This window comes from Schistocerca cancellata, chromosome 9 (assembly GCF_023864275.1).
Source record: "Schistocerca cancellata isolate TAMUIC-IGC-003103 chromosome 9, iqSchCanc2.1, whole genome shotgun sequence".
In the NCBI taxonomy this organism is placed as follows: domain Eukaryota; kingdom Metazoa; phylum Arthropoda; class Insecta; order Orthoptera; family Acrididae; genus Schistocerca; species Schistocerca cancellata.
The window spans coordinates 411,921,938-411,937,358 of record NC_064634.1 but is presented as its reverse complement, the minus strand read 5'-3'; the positions used below and the strand labels follow the sequence as shown (position 1 = coordinate 411,937,358).

At 44.5% G+C, this 15,421-nt stretch overlaps 1 protein-coding gene across 2 annotated transcripts in view; it reads right to left on the bottom strand.

Moving 5' to 3' along the window:
- LOC126100632 (probable G-protein coupled receptor Mth-like 1) overlaps positions 1-15,421 on the bottom strand; it is a 406,527-nt gene that overhangs the window by 24,121 nt on the left and 366,985 nt on the right. For both annotated transcript variants that reach the window (XM_049911258.1, XM_049911259.1), the window contains exon 9: positions 4,342-4,589. In XM_049911258.1, coding sequence (XP_049767215.1) covers positions 4,342-4,589 — 248 coding nt within the window. The remainder of the gene's footprint in view (positions 1-4,341; positions 4,590-15,421) is intronic.

The window sequence follows — 15,421 nt, the reverse complement described above, 5'->3', positions numbered from 1 at the left end:
TTGCTCATCAATTGTACGTCTGTGGTGCACCACAGCTGCCTCTGCGCTGGTTTGGGATAGCACCATTTTGCCATGCATGGTATAGTTTAACCATTAGGTGTTTCGGAAACGCTTCCACCCGTCGCTTGAAAGCCAATGACCAAACCCTTTTGCACGTCAGGTAAATCGCCCCGTTTCGGCACTACGACAACAACTGCACTGTTTATAGCGTCTTTTTTTCTCTTTTTTCTTTATTGGATTTCGATTCCCCTCAGATTGGGGGAGGGGGGGGGGACTGACAGCAGTACAATACGCCGCTCTGCAACTACAGATAAGTTAAAAAACAGGACCAGAAGATATGAAAAACAAACAAAAGCAGGCGATTAAACGGTGTCTGTTAAAAACTGAAACATGGAGAAAAAGATACGAAGAAAATATAAAAACAAAACGGTCGGCGATGCTGATTAAAACATATAGTAAATAGACAGGCACAATTTAAAAAAAACACGGCGACAATCTGATTTCTGATAGCACAAGATAAAAAAAGACAACTAGCGACAGTATGGCGGCTGCAACACAGACAAGGGACGCACAACACTGAACACTCACTTAAAACAGCACTATACAGCTATATAGGCGACATGGCAGCAGATGGGAGGGGGGGGGGGGGAGGATCCAGACCAATGAGGGGGAAAAGGGGGGAGAGGAAAGGAAAAAAGGGGGGAGCCGACAGAAAGGGATGACATAGAAAAAGGGGGGGCTGGGCGGACATGGAGAGTGGGAAACGCAGTGGAGGGGAGAGCAAAAAGGACTCATGGGAGAGAAGGGAGGCAGAGAGAGGGTAGGTGGGGAAAAAACAGGATGGAAGGGGGGGAGAGGGAGCTGGGGAAAAGGACAGAGGAAGTGAGGGGGAGGTGAGGATCAGAGTTCATATGAGGGATAAATGGAGGGAGAGAGGGCATCATCCAGGAGGGTTAGTCGATGGAAGCCACCTTGGGAAAGGAGATGAAGGGTGTAGAGGTGGAGAGTAGCAGGGACACAACGGTGAAGGCGTGACAGAGGGCGGGGGTGGGAGAGGAGAGGAGCAACCAGGGGATGAGGGGGATCAAGGCGGCAGGAGATGTAGAGGATGCGGATATGTTTGAGGAAAAGGAGCAGATGGGGAAAAGGAATCAGGTCATAGAGGATCCACGAGGTGGAGTGCATGGCGCTCGAGGATCTGGAGGGACTTATAGAATTGGTGGGGGGAGGGGGCGGATATCCAGGTGGGACTGGCATAACAGAGGATGGGATGGCTTAAGGATTTGTAGGTATGCAGGATGGTAGAGGGGTTCAACCTCGTGTCTGGCCAGAGAGGAGTTTGAGGGGTCTAAGGCGGTTCTGGGCTTTGGATTGGTTAGATCAGAGATGAGGGATCCAGGTGAGGTGATGGTCAATGGTGAGGCCAAGGTTGGTGAGGGTGTGGGAGAGGCAGACAGGACAGACACAGATGGTAAGGGAGAAATGAAGGAGTCGGACGGAGTGAGTGGTATGACACCTACAATGATCACCTGGGTCTTGGAAGGATGGATTTTCAGGAGCCACTGGTGGCAAAAAGGTCAAGGTGATTCTGGAGAACGCGTTGGGACTGTTGGAGGGTAGGAGCGAGGGCAAGGAAGGCATTGTCATCGGCACACTGCAGGAGGTATACTGGAGGGGGGTTGGAGCAGAGCCCTGGGGCTCACCCACAGAGGGGTAGAAGGTGCGGGAATTGGCATTATGGATGGTAACGTAGGATGGGCGGCGGGAGAGGAAGGAGGCAATCAGATGGACATAGTTGACAGGAAGAGCATAGATCTGGATTTACAGAGTCGTCCCACTCGCTTTATATACCCTCCACGCCTAGTGCTACCACCTGCAGTTTGTTTTGACTAAGGGTTCCTGTACGAAAAGGACTCCTGTGGAAGCCCTTGGTTGACATTACATGTTATCCATGTAATCAATTGAAACTTTTTAAAGCTTCCATTTGTAATGATGGCTAGGGGGTAGCACTATGCACACGAAATTTAAGCTCGAGAGAGAGGACAGCACCAATCAGAGCGATTGCTGTGCGTCTCAGTAACGAATAACACACAACAGCAGTGCTGACTGACAAATGGATGAATGTTGAAACAATTTTGCAAAGCTGCTGGATATTTATGGATGCTGAGCGGTTACCAAGGATTATTAAGACTTCAGAAGCTACGTCTGCCGTCTTGTGGGACAAGAAGAGAAGGTGATAGCATTTCAAATTTTTTTACTCCAAACGGGAAAGTTTGATCGAAAGGGACCAACGGAGTTACTGCCAAAACGGAACGAGGTAGCGAGAAGTGGCTGTTACAGTCCCCCTCAGGGAGAGTGAATATGGAAGGAGCAACTGCAAGACAAGAATTTCGATTAGGGAGCGAGAGCGCTATTCTGTTGACCCCCTTTGAGCGATATGATGATGACAGTGGTATGTGTAGCAAGTTGGAAAGGAATTTTGGTCTAGTGACTCGACTTGGCTGGGTTTAAAGCGGCAGTAAACGGTTTCGTTTCCAAGAAAAAAGTGTCAGCACGTGTATGACTTGAACCTCTTACTTTTAACTGTGATAGATTTTTCTGTAGAGGTCTAAGAATGTCTATTGGAGCCAGTAAGTTATTGAGTGAGGAATGCCGTCACAAAGTAGCCCCTAGTCCGGTGGTTGGATCAAGAGTATTCTTTGCGCAAGTGGACACAGCTCGATTCGTTGGGGCAGGGCTCTGTAGCCTGTCACGGCAAAGCTGACCATCCTAGTTAAAGTAATGTATCGAGTGCAGTAGTACAAGAAGCTGATCTGGGTCTTCGTATGAAAGGATTACATGTCAACGGTTGGATGACTACGTATTGTAATGAAGTCGCTTGGGTCACAAAGTGCCTGGACTGATCGCAGTGAACGATGTAATTATGTTGAAAGCAGTTTACGAAGGACACAAAAGACTCAGTTTAACTCTGACTGTCAATAAAAAGCTGTCACGATGACAATATACAGTAACAATCAGGGATCACACTGCGACCCAATTATCCACAAATGAGTGTGACGATGTCCAAAGATAAATTAAAAGGTTCAGTAATGGTATTGACGTTGGTGTCAGCCAAGTAATGACTCATTCTGATGCAGACTAAATGGAGTTGTAGTACAGTTATCTGTCAATACAGACTTATGTGTTGGCTGCACCTAGTAATCAAGATGAGCAGCTTTAAATGGCTGGGCATATAACGTTAGTTTTATATCCTACTTCGCAAAGGTCTAACAATGTTTATGATCACCCACACTTGCAGTGATGCACAGACCGATTGTTCCTGTGTCCGATGATGGTGGATTTCACAAAATGAACTGTTACCCAGAATCCAAGTCCAGAAAGTTGCGAAACTCATCTTAAGCACATGAAGAGGGCTCATGGCACCGAAACGGAATACTTAAGCGCAAAGAACGTTAATCACTCTACTATGAAAGACACATATGGAGGTGTTCAGAGAATACTGAGAAGTGCTGGATAAGTGCAGGGCCGAGGAATTTAAAGGCACTCTCACGTCAGTGGACTGGCCCACGTTACATGCCTCCAGCTCTGGCGGCATCTTCTGCAGGAGAAAGTAGCAGCTGGCTCTATGACTTTCCTTCACATTGAGATCCTTGCACTGGGTGTGGAACCTGAGTCACTGCCGGATACTAAAGTTAGTATTTCCAACCTCAGGCAAACAGTCTTGATCAATATTTCATTTCCATGTTAACAATGAGTTCTGTGTAATCTGTAAGAGATAGTATGTTTATCAAGGAGGTTGAACTACTGTCAGCATAGGATGAGAGACAGAATAAAAGTGTAATGCATAAAGTGGATTATACATCTCATACTGTAGCTCATCCGCCTATCAACCAAAGTCAGTCGTTCTATTTATTCAAGGAAAATAACTGATCAGAGAACTGTGAGACAGAAACCACACTGCAAGTGGAAAGAGCTGTACAATATAAATCTATTAGCAGTGCACACCAGATGGTGCTTAAACTGTTCTACTGTTCCATCCATCATATAATACAGGGCAATTAGAATGCTGTCATTCATAAACACTGAATTCAGGAATGATAGAGGCAGTTTGTAATTTGTGCCAAGTACCTCCAATACACCAGTGATTTAAATAGCCATGGTACCAGCCAGCTTGGCATTCCTTGACAAAAGTCACTGGTCAAATTAGGTGCTAGTCAGGTTATACTGTTCTTCAAATGGAACTATATTAGAAAGACAGCAGGTCCACAAGGACAGCCTAGACATTTGTGCTGTGGCAGCACAGACAGAGTGCCAAACAAGGCACTATGGTAGAGTACGCACCTGATCCAGAACCTCCATGACCCTCTGACGGCGGCAGTGAACACGGACACCAGGAGGGCAGTCGCGACCTGAGCAGCCGAAGCACGCTGCGCTTGCAGCAAAACAGGTAGAAGAGGAAGACAGCCCGCAGGAGGTTCACCAGGTCCGTCAGGTACCAGTAGTAGGCAGGTCCGCCCACAGCCCACGACACGATCTCCATCACCCACGTCAGTCCCATCAGCCCAAACAGCTTGGTGTACAGCACTAGCCTGTGGTGAAAAGTGCACAGTGTGGGACAGGTGACACAATATGGTGCAAGAAGAGTTCAGTAATGTCTTGTAACTGACTTGTGTGATGTCCCTGATATAAGATAATTGCTATGGATTGACTGCCACGTGGACCAGCTTTCTGGTGCGCCTCTCCTCCGACTCAACACCAGTAATGCAACCTGACACCAAATTCAGTCCCTAGGCCACCAATTCAGTGTGCAGAGTTGATCAGCACATCCCTCCACTGATCAGTGGCATGTACCTTATCTAGCCAACCTGTTGGCATATTTCCTACCTAGTACAACTATCGGATGCAAGCAAACAGAAAATACTGTCCCTATATCATCAGATTAACCCCTAAAGTCCATCAGCACATACTATCCATAGATTAGTTTTATGCTTCGTCACCAGCCAAACAAGATTTTAGCCTACAGATACATTCCCTCCATAGCTCGCATGCGCAGTACATGCAGCCTGGCAACAAATTACGCCCTTATGATCAACCCAATACATGCAGCCTGAGAGAAAGTCCTGTGCCTACATCACCTGCTTAGTACCTGGGGAGAGTCAGCAAACATCTACCATTGATCAGTGTATAACAATGCCATCTCAGACCGTAGCCACATTCATCCCAAGCTAATCCACAAGCTGCATGGAGACTGTCAGGAAGTCCTGTCTCTAGACAACCTTTGCAGCACCTGTATCACATGAGCATATCCTCTGCAGCTCAATTACATGCGGCATCGTAAATAGCGCAGCACGTAAAGCTTACATCATTTCTCTATCCCCTGTCCCATACTTGATTTTTTCGTCAAAGACTTGAGTTTATAGCAAGAGCTATGTTGGGAAACAATGAAGTCAAAAAGGGACACAACATAATATCAGAAAGTCGACTAGAAAATGTGTAAGGAATAAAATAAAAATGTTAGCATGTTCACTTCCCAAACCGTTTCAAATCCATTTTTTGACACTGTGCGCCATTTCTGACGTCATTGTATCCATATGTAACCCTTGCTGTTGAACCAAATGGGCGGGAAATTGGTCTTTGAATGAAACCAGTTGCATATTAAAGAATAATTTTAACAGCAGCTTCCAGTGCTACTAGATCTCATTGCTGAAGTTTATCATCGCTGTAGAGTACATTCAACAGGAAATAATCCAAGGTGCTCGTAGGCATGTTGCCTCCGTAGCTGATCATCCTGTCATCTCTGCAGCTCAACAGATCCTTATTTTTCTAGCTTTCCAGCTTTCTGTCATGCTATATCTTAAATACATAGTATTTTCACATCATTGGCCTGCCCTCCCCCAGAGTACATCAACACTGTACATGAAGCTTGTCACCCTGACCTCTCCCAGACTGCTAGCTCTCCATCATATCACTTCAGCTCTTCCTCTTATACCCCTCCCCCACTTCTACAAGATCTCCCATTCCCAGTTCACTATTGAATGCCTTTCATATCTCTTCAGCTTTTTTAACACAACGTACGTTCTGGTCTCAAGCACACATCTTCAGTACGTCAGTTTGTCTTCTCTCCTACACTGTCTCAACAACTTATAAGAACTTATGCGGCATAATGCTCGGGTAGGCCATCGCAACCAGCCAAGGAGTATGCCAGCCAGCCACCTACGTAATGCCGCAGATAGGTAGAGCATTTGCCGGCGAAAGGCAAAGGTCCCGAGTTCGGGTCTCGGTCCGGCACTCAGTTTTAATCTGCCGAGAACTTTCATATCAACGCACACTCCGCTGCAGAGTGAAAATTTCATTCTGGAAACTACAATAATGATGGCATAGTGTTCTGCAATATGTCATTCTACCATTAATGGTGGCTGTGATTGGTTCTACAATGGGGCACTCTACTATTAAGGGGATGCGACTAGTTTTGAAATGTGGCATTCTACTGTTATTGGTGGATGTGATTGGTTCTGCAATGTGGCATTCTACCATTAACGGTGTATGTAATTGCTACATGCTGTGGCACGAAGCAGCATTTCCACAGACGACTGTTTGACGGGAACACAGATCCTGTCGTAGATCTTTGACTGGATGTAGCATAGCCAATATACTCCCAGCTCAGCCATTAGTGGCATTCCATCAGCCATGTGCACTCCACAGGCACAGTCTCCACACCAGTCATTGGTCGAATGTGTGTCCAAGCTGCCACAGCTTAATCGAGTAACATCACCAACTAGACAAGCCACTTGCCTACGAGCTGTCAGCTAGCCCTGTTAGGTCAGGCTTCAAAGTACACGTGCCGATGCGATGCCATCTACTGGGTGCCATTCCCCGAAGCACCAGCCAACGCAGAGCGTCCGCACGTTTCAGCCAACCAGGTGCAGTGTTCGCCAACCCTGCTGTCTTAAGGCTTTGCCAGACAGAACGCAGCCTGGCGGTACGGCCTGTGGGCCTCAGCCGCGGCAGTCAGACCGCACCGTTGAAACTCTCCTCGCCCGGTGCGGCTGGTCGGTTGCTGCTGCGTCAATGCTGCAGTCTAGGAGACGAGCGCAATACAATAATGAGCATTTCAACGACGCGACCTGGTCGTTGCGGCTCTGTGTCGTGAGCCGTACCAATAGGCCGCATTCTGTCTGGCTAGGCTTTCGCTCACTGCTTGCTACCTACGACCGACTCCTGGGTCACTGTCATCGACCTCTTGTCTGGGAGCATCGACTAATAAAGGATGTTACTGAGTAAACAACTTTGACTTCGCATCTGCCATCGAACTGGAGATCCCATCCCATAGTTCCTCATGCACACGCCACTTTGATGTGCACATGGAACCAATCTTGTCCAGCTTAGATGTTGACATGAAGTGGAGTGAGTAGATAAGGCAGTTTGCAGGGAAAGAGAAAGGGTGACTATTGTTAATTGTGAGAGGTCTGAAAAGTGTAACACGCCAGTTAAGGAGACCATCTACAGGGCACTAGCGTGACCGATACTTGAGTGCTGCTCGAATGTTTGGGTTCCCCACAATGTCGGACTAAAGATAGACATGGTTTTAGAGGAGTGTTGCCAAGGTCACTAACATACAGAACCATCAGGCGGAGTCCCAATATACGTCCATGCGACATATCTCAAGTAACTTCTACTTCTGTCGATGACAAACTGCTGCGTCCTCCCAGTCACAACTTTTGTTCCATACTCCACATGATCGCACTTTTGCTAATAACTATTGGTGTGGTACTGCGTTAGATGTTTTTCAGAAAGAGATGAATAATGCATACACCTGATTGCTTTGACTCATGGCTTTCAAGACGTTACCTGAGACAGTTGGGTTTTGCATGTGTGCTGTTTCGAGAATCCATGTTGATTGCTATGGAGGAGGTCTCTTTGTTTGAGATATCTTTCTCTGTGCCTTCAGTACAAGACCTCGCCTGGTCCTTCAGCACATCCCCACGGCAACAGGTCACCGCATTCTCTTCCCTTCTGTGTTACATACCACAACAGTGTAAGGAGAGATGAGGGTTCAAGAAAAACACTCTGACTTGTACACAGAATATAACGCGATTTAAATTAGTTGGTATTTGTTACCGAAGCTCCAAAGCACTGAAGTTGTGCGTCAAGAACTGTCTGCAGACAGCCAAAACAGTGATATGCTTTCAGTGACGATAGAAAAAGTTTGAAAGTCTCTACTTCCTACAAATACAAAAAAAAGCTGAGAATAAAGTGTAGCATAGATAACTATAGTGTTTCTAAGCATATAAAAATATGTTTAGAATTTTAATTAGAGCCAGAGAAATATTAATTTCTTTAAATGATAACATTTTCTCAGTAATGGTAACTAATCAGGTCATACTTCAAAAACCATTAAACTATTTCCAGTATTAAACAGCGATTTTATCTTCCACCATGGCTACATTATGAACGCAGTCATTTATTTTCACATAATCACCTGATTTCGCAGATGTGCCATTTCCAAATGGTTACTCTGAAACCAATCTACAACACATACTACATCAATCGTGTAATATTATATGCCTACAAATATGTGTTTATAAATTAATGGTCGCACAAATAAAGTGAGAGAGACGCCAGACATTCCATGTGTGCATCATGCAACTTATTATACAATGACACAATAATAATATTTAAACTTGCTGCATATAAATAGATTCAATCAGCTAGGCAGTGACAGTTGTCAACATATCTTTGAACTGCTATTTACTGTAGACAGGACAGTGTCAAATCAGCCCAAGGATATCAGTGACCTGTACAACGTAATGAGTTTTAGAGGCACTTAACTGTGCCATTATGGTAGTAGCATTATTCAAATTACTGATGGGTGCTGAATAAAGTTCTTGTTCGAATTACTACAACAATTATATGTAAACATGACAAAAGTTCAAAATGGTTCACATGGCTCTGAGCACTATGGGATTTAACTTCTGAGGTCATCAGTCCCCTAGAACTTAGAACTACTTAAACCTAACTAACCTATATTGTGCGTTTTTGCCAAGTTTCAGTTACATTACTAGCAGAAGAATAAGTTTCCCAGCCGATCTGTTCCTTGAGTCAGCTCGAAACTGAACACAGCAATCTTTAAGATAGAGCTGCCATTGCCAGAATACCGAAAGTGTATGCCAAGAGGTTTTATTCTCAACTCTGTAATTAGTTTAGGGTCTAGATCATATCTACTAAAAGTACTCAGATGCACCGACTGCAAATTAAATATCATAAATCAATATCTGTCCCAGTTTTGTTTTCCTGTCATAAGCACACGGAAAACTGAAAAGCTCATTCACCAGACATGATACGCATGTTTAGAGTATCTCCAGAGTGATATTGCAAACATTTTGAATAGGCAACATATCCTTTTTACAGTTACAGACTCAGAAAATGTTTTTCTTGTGTCAATGGTGCCTGTACTCAATAGAGGCACACATATGAAGAGACAACAGCACAGCATTGATTGCAAAACATGAACATCCACAGGGAGACTTCGTAACGTACAAATGACAAAGTTCCATTTCAAGAAAGGCTACTGTGCAGGAAACCATACACAATGACTGAAGAAGTAGGCTCAGAAAGTCGTTGACAGTGAAACCACTGAAAAACGTGCGCCGTGCACGTTGTACTCCAGTTTCTGCTAACACGAAAGGAGAAACAGTTGTTATCAGAACGCAGAACAAGTAATACAAAACGCTGACAGTAATGTCTAGGATAACTCATCCTTCAACAATTCTGTCATTTAATCTGTAAACATCGAAAGAACCAAAAGCGTCATTTACTCGTTATGATGGCAATAAATCCCGACTGATTCCTTGTCAATAAAGGAGAAAAGCGCTTATCTCGAAGAACTTTTCAAGTTGCAATACGTTTGAGACAGAGAGGATCTGAAACAACTACTGGTTCAGCAAGCTAAGATAGGCGCTGTGGCTCTATACAGCGCCTCACAATCAGCACTGAGTTTTATTAATTTACCTTCTGACATTTTGATATGAACAATGCCTCTAGACTACCACAATACGAATATTTTCGAGTGGTAATTAGACGGCACATATGGTTAGACGGTTCTAGAATTTGCGGAGACTATCCAAAACACTGTTGTTTCATGACTCAAAACTACCGCTATTTTATCTTAACAGTGGTCACTGTTAGCCGAATTATAGCAGGTATGTGAATCAGACTGTAGTCTCTACTTAGTCAAATAATTAATGGTCAGTATATTTCACAACAGTGGAAGTAGGGCTGCAGCTTGCTTATTATTTAACTAACTGCAACATACAGAACCTGTTTAGTGATTGTCATTCCACTTGCATAGCGGATGGTAATATTTGCTTTGCACTTATCTGCAGTATTAATGCAATTACCCCAACAGTGAACTGTGTTGTCATTTTTGTATCTCATGAATTGACGATTACGTACGTTAATTCAGATTATTCAGACTGATGTCTAATGCAAGAGACGTCTGTGCCAACTTGATTATGAGGTCGATTTTGCAAGTAGCGGTGACTGATTTAACTGTATTGTGAGCAATTGTTAACCTGTCACGTAATATGTAAAAATATTATTAGTGAAATGGAGTGCGTAAAGATTCATTCTTACCTGTTCTGTGACAGAGCTTCAAGCAGCCACAACTAAAATAATTAAGAAAATCTTAAGTAAATCTCTCCATCAAAAGTCGGCTAGCCTCTTCCAGTATCCTACAGTGTAAGGGCGAAAACATTTAGATACTGCACGCTTGATAATGTCTCTTGCCATTTCTGCTCACATAATTTTTTTTTAAGTACACAGTCTTATTCATGAAATGCTACATTTCCATACTACTTGGGTATGAAACATGACAGCATGTAAACACATACCATTTAAAATTCCAGAGTAAGAAATATCTTACGACTCATACCGATATAGGCACATTCATGTTGCAAATACACTCCTGGAAATAGAAATAAGAACACCGCGGTTCCTGGTGTGTCCGCTGTGCCGTGCGTGTGATCATTGCTTGTACAGCCCTCTCGCAGTGTCCGGAGCAAGTATGGTGGGTCTGACACACCGGTGTCAATGTGTTCTTTTTTCCATTTCCAGGAGTGTAGTTAATGTTTTCTTAAAGTGGACGTGCATTACAAGGTTGTCGTTGTAAGTTAATTCATTTAAGTTAGTTCAGTAGATAAATAGCGTTTTTTCATTAGATTATTGAACACAACAATAAACATAAGAGGGAAAAATATCATTAACAATATATACTCCTGGAAATTGAAATAAGAACATCGTGAATTCATTGTCCCAGGAAGGGGAAACTTTATTGACACGTTCCTGGGGTCAGATACATCACATGATCACACTGACAGAACCACAGGCACATAGACACAGGCAACAGAGCATGCACAATGTCGGCACTAGTACAGTGTATATCCACGTTTCGCAGCAATGCAGGCTGCTATTCTCCCATGGAGACGACCGTAGAGATGCTGGATGTAGTCCTGTGGAACGGCTTGCCATGCCATTTCCACCTGGCGCCTCAGTTGGACCAGGGTTCGTGCTGGACGTGCAGACCGCGTGAGACGACGCTTCATCCAGTCCCAAACATGCTCAATGGGGGACAGATCCGGAGATCTTGCTGGCCAGGGTAGTTGACTTACACCTTCTAGAGCACGTTGGGTGGCACGGGGTACATGCGGACGTGCATTGTCCTGTTGGAACAGCAAGTTCCCTTGCCGGTCTAGGAATGGTAGAACGATGGGTTCGATGACGGTTTGGATGTACCGTGCACTATTCAGTGTCCCCTCGACGATCACCAGTGGTGTACGGCCAGTGTAGGAGATCGCTCCCCACACCATGATGCCGGGTGTTGGCCCTGTGTGCCTCGGTCGTATGCAGTCCTGATTGTGGCGCTCACCTGCACGGCGCCAAACACGCATACGACCATCATTGGCACCAAGGCAGAAGCGACTCTCATCGCTGAAGACGACACGTCTCCATTCGTCCCTCCATTCACGCCTGTCGCGACACCACTGGAGGCGGGCTGCACGATGTTGGGGCGTGAGCGGAAGACGGCCTAACGGTGTGCGGGACCGTAGCCCAGCTTCATGGAGACGGTTGCGAATGGTCCTCGCCGATACCCCAGGAGCAACAGTGTCCCTAATTTGCTGGGAAGTGGCGGTGCGGTCCCCTACGGCACTGCGTAGGATCCTAAGGTCTTGGCGTGCATCCGTGCGTCGCTGCGATCCGGTCCCAGGTCGACGGGCACGTGCACCTTCCGCCGACCACTGGCGACAACATCGATGTACTGTGGAGACCTCACGCCCCACGTGTTGAGCAATTTGGCGGTACGTCCACCCGGCCTCCGCATGCCCACTATACGCCCTCGCTCTAAGTCCGTCAACTGCACATACGGTTCACGTCCACGCTGTCGCGGCATGCTACCAGTGTTAAAGACTGCGATGGAGCTCCGTATGCCACGGCAAACTGGCTGACACTGACGGCGGCGGTGCACAAATGCTGCGCAGCTAGCGCCATTCGACGGCCAACACCGCGGTTCCTGGTGTGTCCGCTGTGCCGTGCGTGTGATCATTGCTTGTACAGCCCTCTCGCAGTGTCCGGAGCAGGTATGGTGGGTCTGACACACCGGTGTCAATGTGTTCTTTTTTCCATTTCCAGGAGTGTATTTTCTCAAATTATCTGAAACAGTCTGACAATGCTTAAGTAGTTTACCGATTTGATCCCTGTAGAAACCTACTGGTTCTGTGTCAAAGTTGTCGTTAAGCCAGGTTTGAAGTGTGTTTTCGTCCAGAAAGGAATTTTCTGGACCCTTGTTAAATAGGGAGTGGGAAAGGTCAACATTTAACGGGAAAAGGTCATAAGAAGATGATTCCCAAACAATATCCTGGATAGCACTGTTTGTCAAATCAGTACAGTGTGTTATCGTGTAGCAGCAACACTTTACATGCAGTTTTGAGACGCTACAAAATATTATTTTCACACTGTCCTCTTTTTTAGGGCTCAGCCATTAATTTCCTTTTAGGATTTTAACATATAATTTGTCATCAGAAACAGCACTACACAGGAATGCTCAATGAGTCAACTGTTGACGTCCAGTCAAAAATGCAATGAGCGTCAGCCCTGTTTATTCCTGTTGCTCTGAATTAGAACATGTAATACTTCTACATCCGACCTGTCAACCTTATGTACTGAATGCAAATGTCACAGAAAAGTGAAAAGGTAACAGTTAATCAAATAGGTAAATTATCGAGGCTTCCTAAATATGGAAAATCATACATGCCAGAACGACCTTTCTGAAACAAGGAAATCCTTTTCTGACATGAGTTGCCCATAGGCTCTTGTCCCCCACACAGTATAAATGGTTCAATCTACCTCTGCTGCCAGAGCTCGAGTGGAAAACAACGCCTCATCCAGAACTTCCACATTCTACAGTGTTGCCAGATCGTGCAGATGACCGGTCTTATAGTTGTGACAGGTGGGTAGTTTCGTGTGCGCACCATGTGAACAAGTCGGAATTAGTCTTTGCGGTGGCTGGCTGGCTCCCAGGTTTTAGGGTAAGACTGTTACACGAATATGCCCCATCTATGTTCTAACAGTTACTCAGTATCCGTGAACATCATGCACTCTTCTTTGCTTTCCAAACCCGTTTACCTATGCCCTAGAGTCTTCTAGCATCTCATCAAGTTCCCACCCCTCCTCGTCTTTAATGGGCACCTCCACATATTCTGCACTATCTGGAAACTAGTTTCCAGTGACCTCATTATTTCTACTGTGTTCACCAGTTCTGGTGTGCAGCCATGCCTTTACCAGCACATCCCACCGTCCTGACATCTACACACACTCCATATCCTATTCCGAAGAAATTTCAGTCACTTCCCTCTATGAGACACTGAAATTCGCCCTAATATTTATCCTTCCAATCGGTTATAACACCTCCCCACCTACCCCTCTCCACATTAGGGCTTTCTATGTCTTCCCCCCCAATCTATCCCCATCCCTTCTCTTCATGATACCACAGACGTGCTCAGTTGCAGTCTCCTTCCCAGTTTCTATCTTTCCACCGTACACATCAACACCTATCTTCATCTCCATAACTGCTTCCCAACATACCACAACATTTTTTATCCAGACCCCTCCCCAAATCCTTTCTCCCATAGCAAGTCCTCCAGTATTTTTGTGCAAAGTTTTTTTAAAAGAGCGACAACATTTGCGCCATGGTTTTCAGTATATATATATATATATATATATATATATATATATATATATATATATTAGTTTTTTATCTTTTACTTAGACTTTAAGTTAAACAACAAAGAAAATCACTAGCTTTAATGTTTTATGTAAAGCCATCAGAATTCATGCTTCTGTAGATTCTGAAAACATCTCTACAGTGTTCACCTTTTAATCAAATTTGTTTCGTTTTCGGACGTGTGGCGAAGTGTGTTAAGTGCAGTAAAATTAAGGCCGCTGGAAAACATTCATTATGTTTCCCGGAATACTGTGTGCACCAACCACCAACCAACAGATGCTATTCACTGTAAGTAACACAACAAAATCGATCTTATAATATGAATCATTGTCGCCTAACTCAGTGCTTGCATGTTGCGTTCACATATCTTGGCACAGTTGCACGACTGCCACAGCTGCAGACAATCAATAAATGTTTACCATCTGATGATGAATTGCTAGGCGGTTCGAAAGCGGTAATAGTATAATAACAGTTGAAGAACGAAATAAAAGGTGACTGGTTGCAGTTATTTCAAGAAACCTTTATTCATCACAGTCGGAGAGATCCTCATTCATAATGGGTGAAAGTTTCACTGTTTATTTATGTTTTCGTTTCTAATAGAAAATTGGCAAAATAAATACCCGCGTAATGCCCGGTTTGTCAGCTAGTATATTTTCATAAATTTGTGGCTGTTGCACCTGATATAAACTTCTTATCACCAAAACATGTTTTTTTTTCATTGGATTACAAAATTACCTACTCAGCAACGTATCATTACGAGTTTCGTATCCTACTGTGTTTGCCATGTAGAAGATGCTTTTTGTTGGAATTCTGTTAGTACAGTATTTTGCTGTTTCTATCTCCTACAAAATAAACTTAAAACTTGTCACTGATTGCGTGGCCCATCCCACCAGAGGTTGGAGTCCTCCCTCAGGCATGTGTGCATGTTGTTCTTAGCATACGTTAGTTTAAGTCTAGGGACTGATGACCTCAGCAGTTTGGTCCCATAGGAATTCACACACATTTGAACATTTGAACTTGTCAGTAGTGTAAACTTCCATAATGTGCCCAAGAGTGTGAAAAATCTGTTTGTAATTCCAATTGAGGCTGGAATTAGGCGTTTCCCTTAAATAAAGTGCTTTAAAATAAAGCCAAACGCGTCCGGTG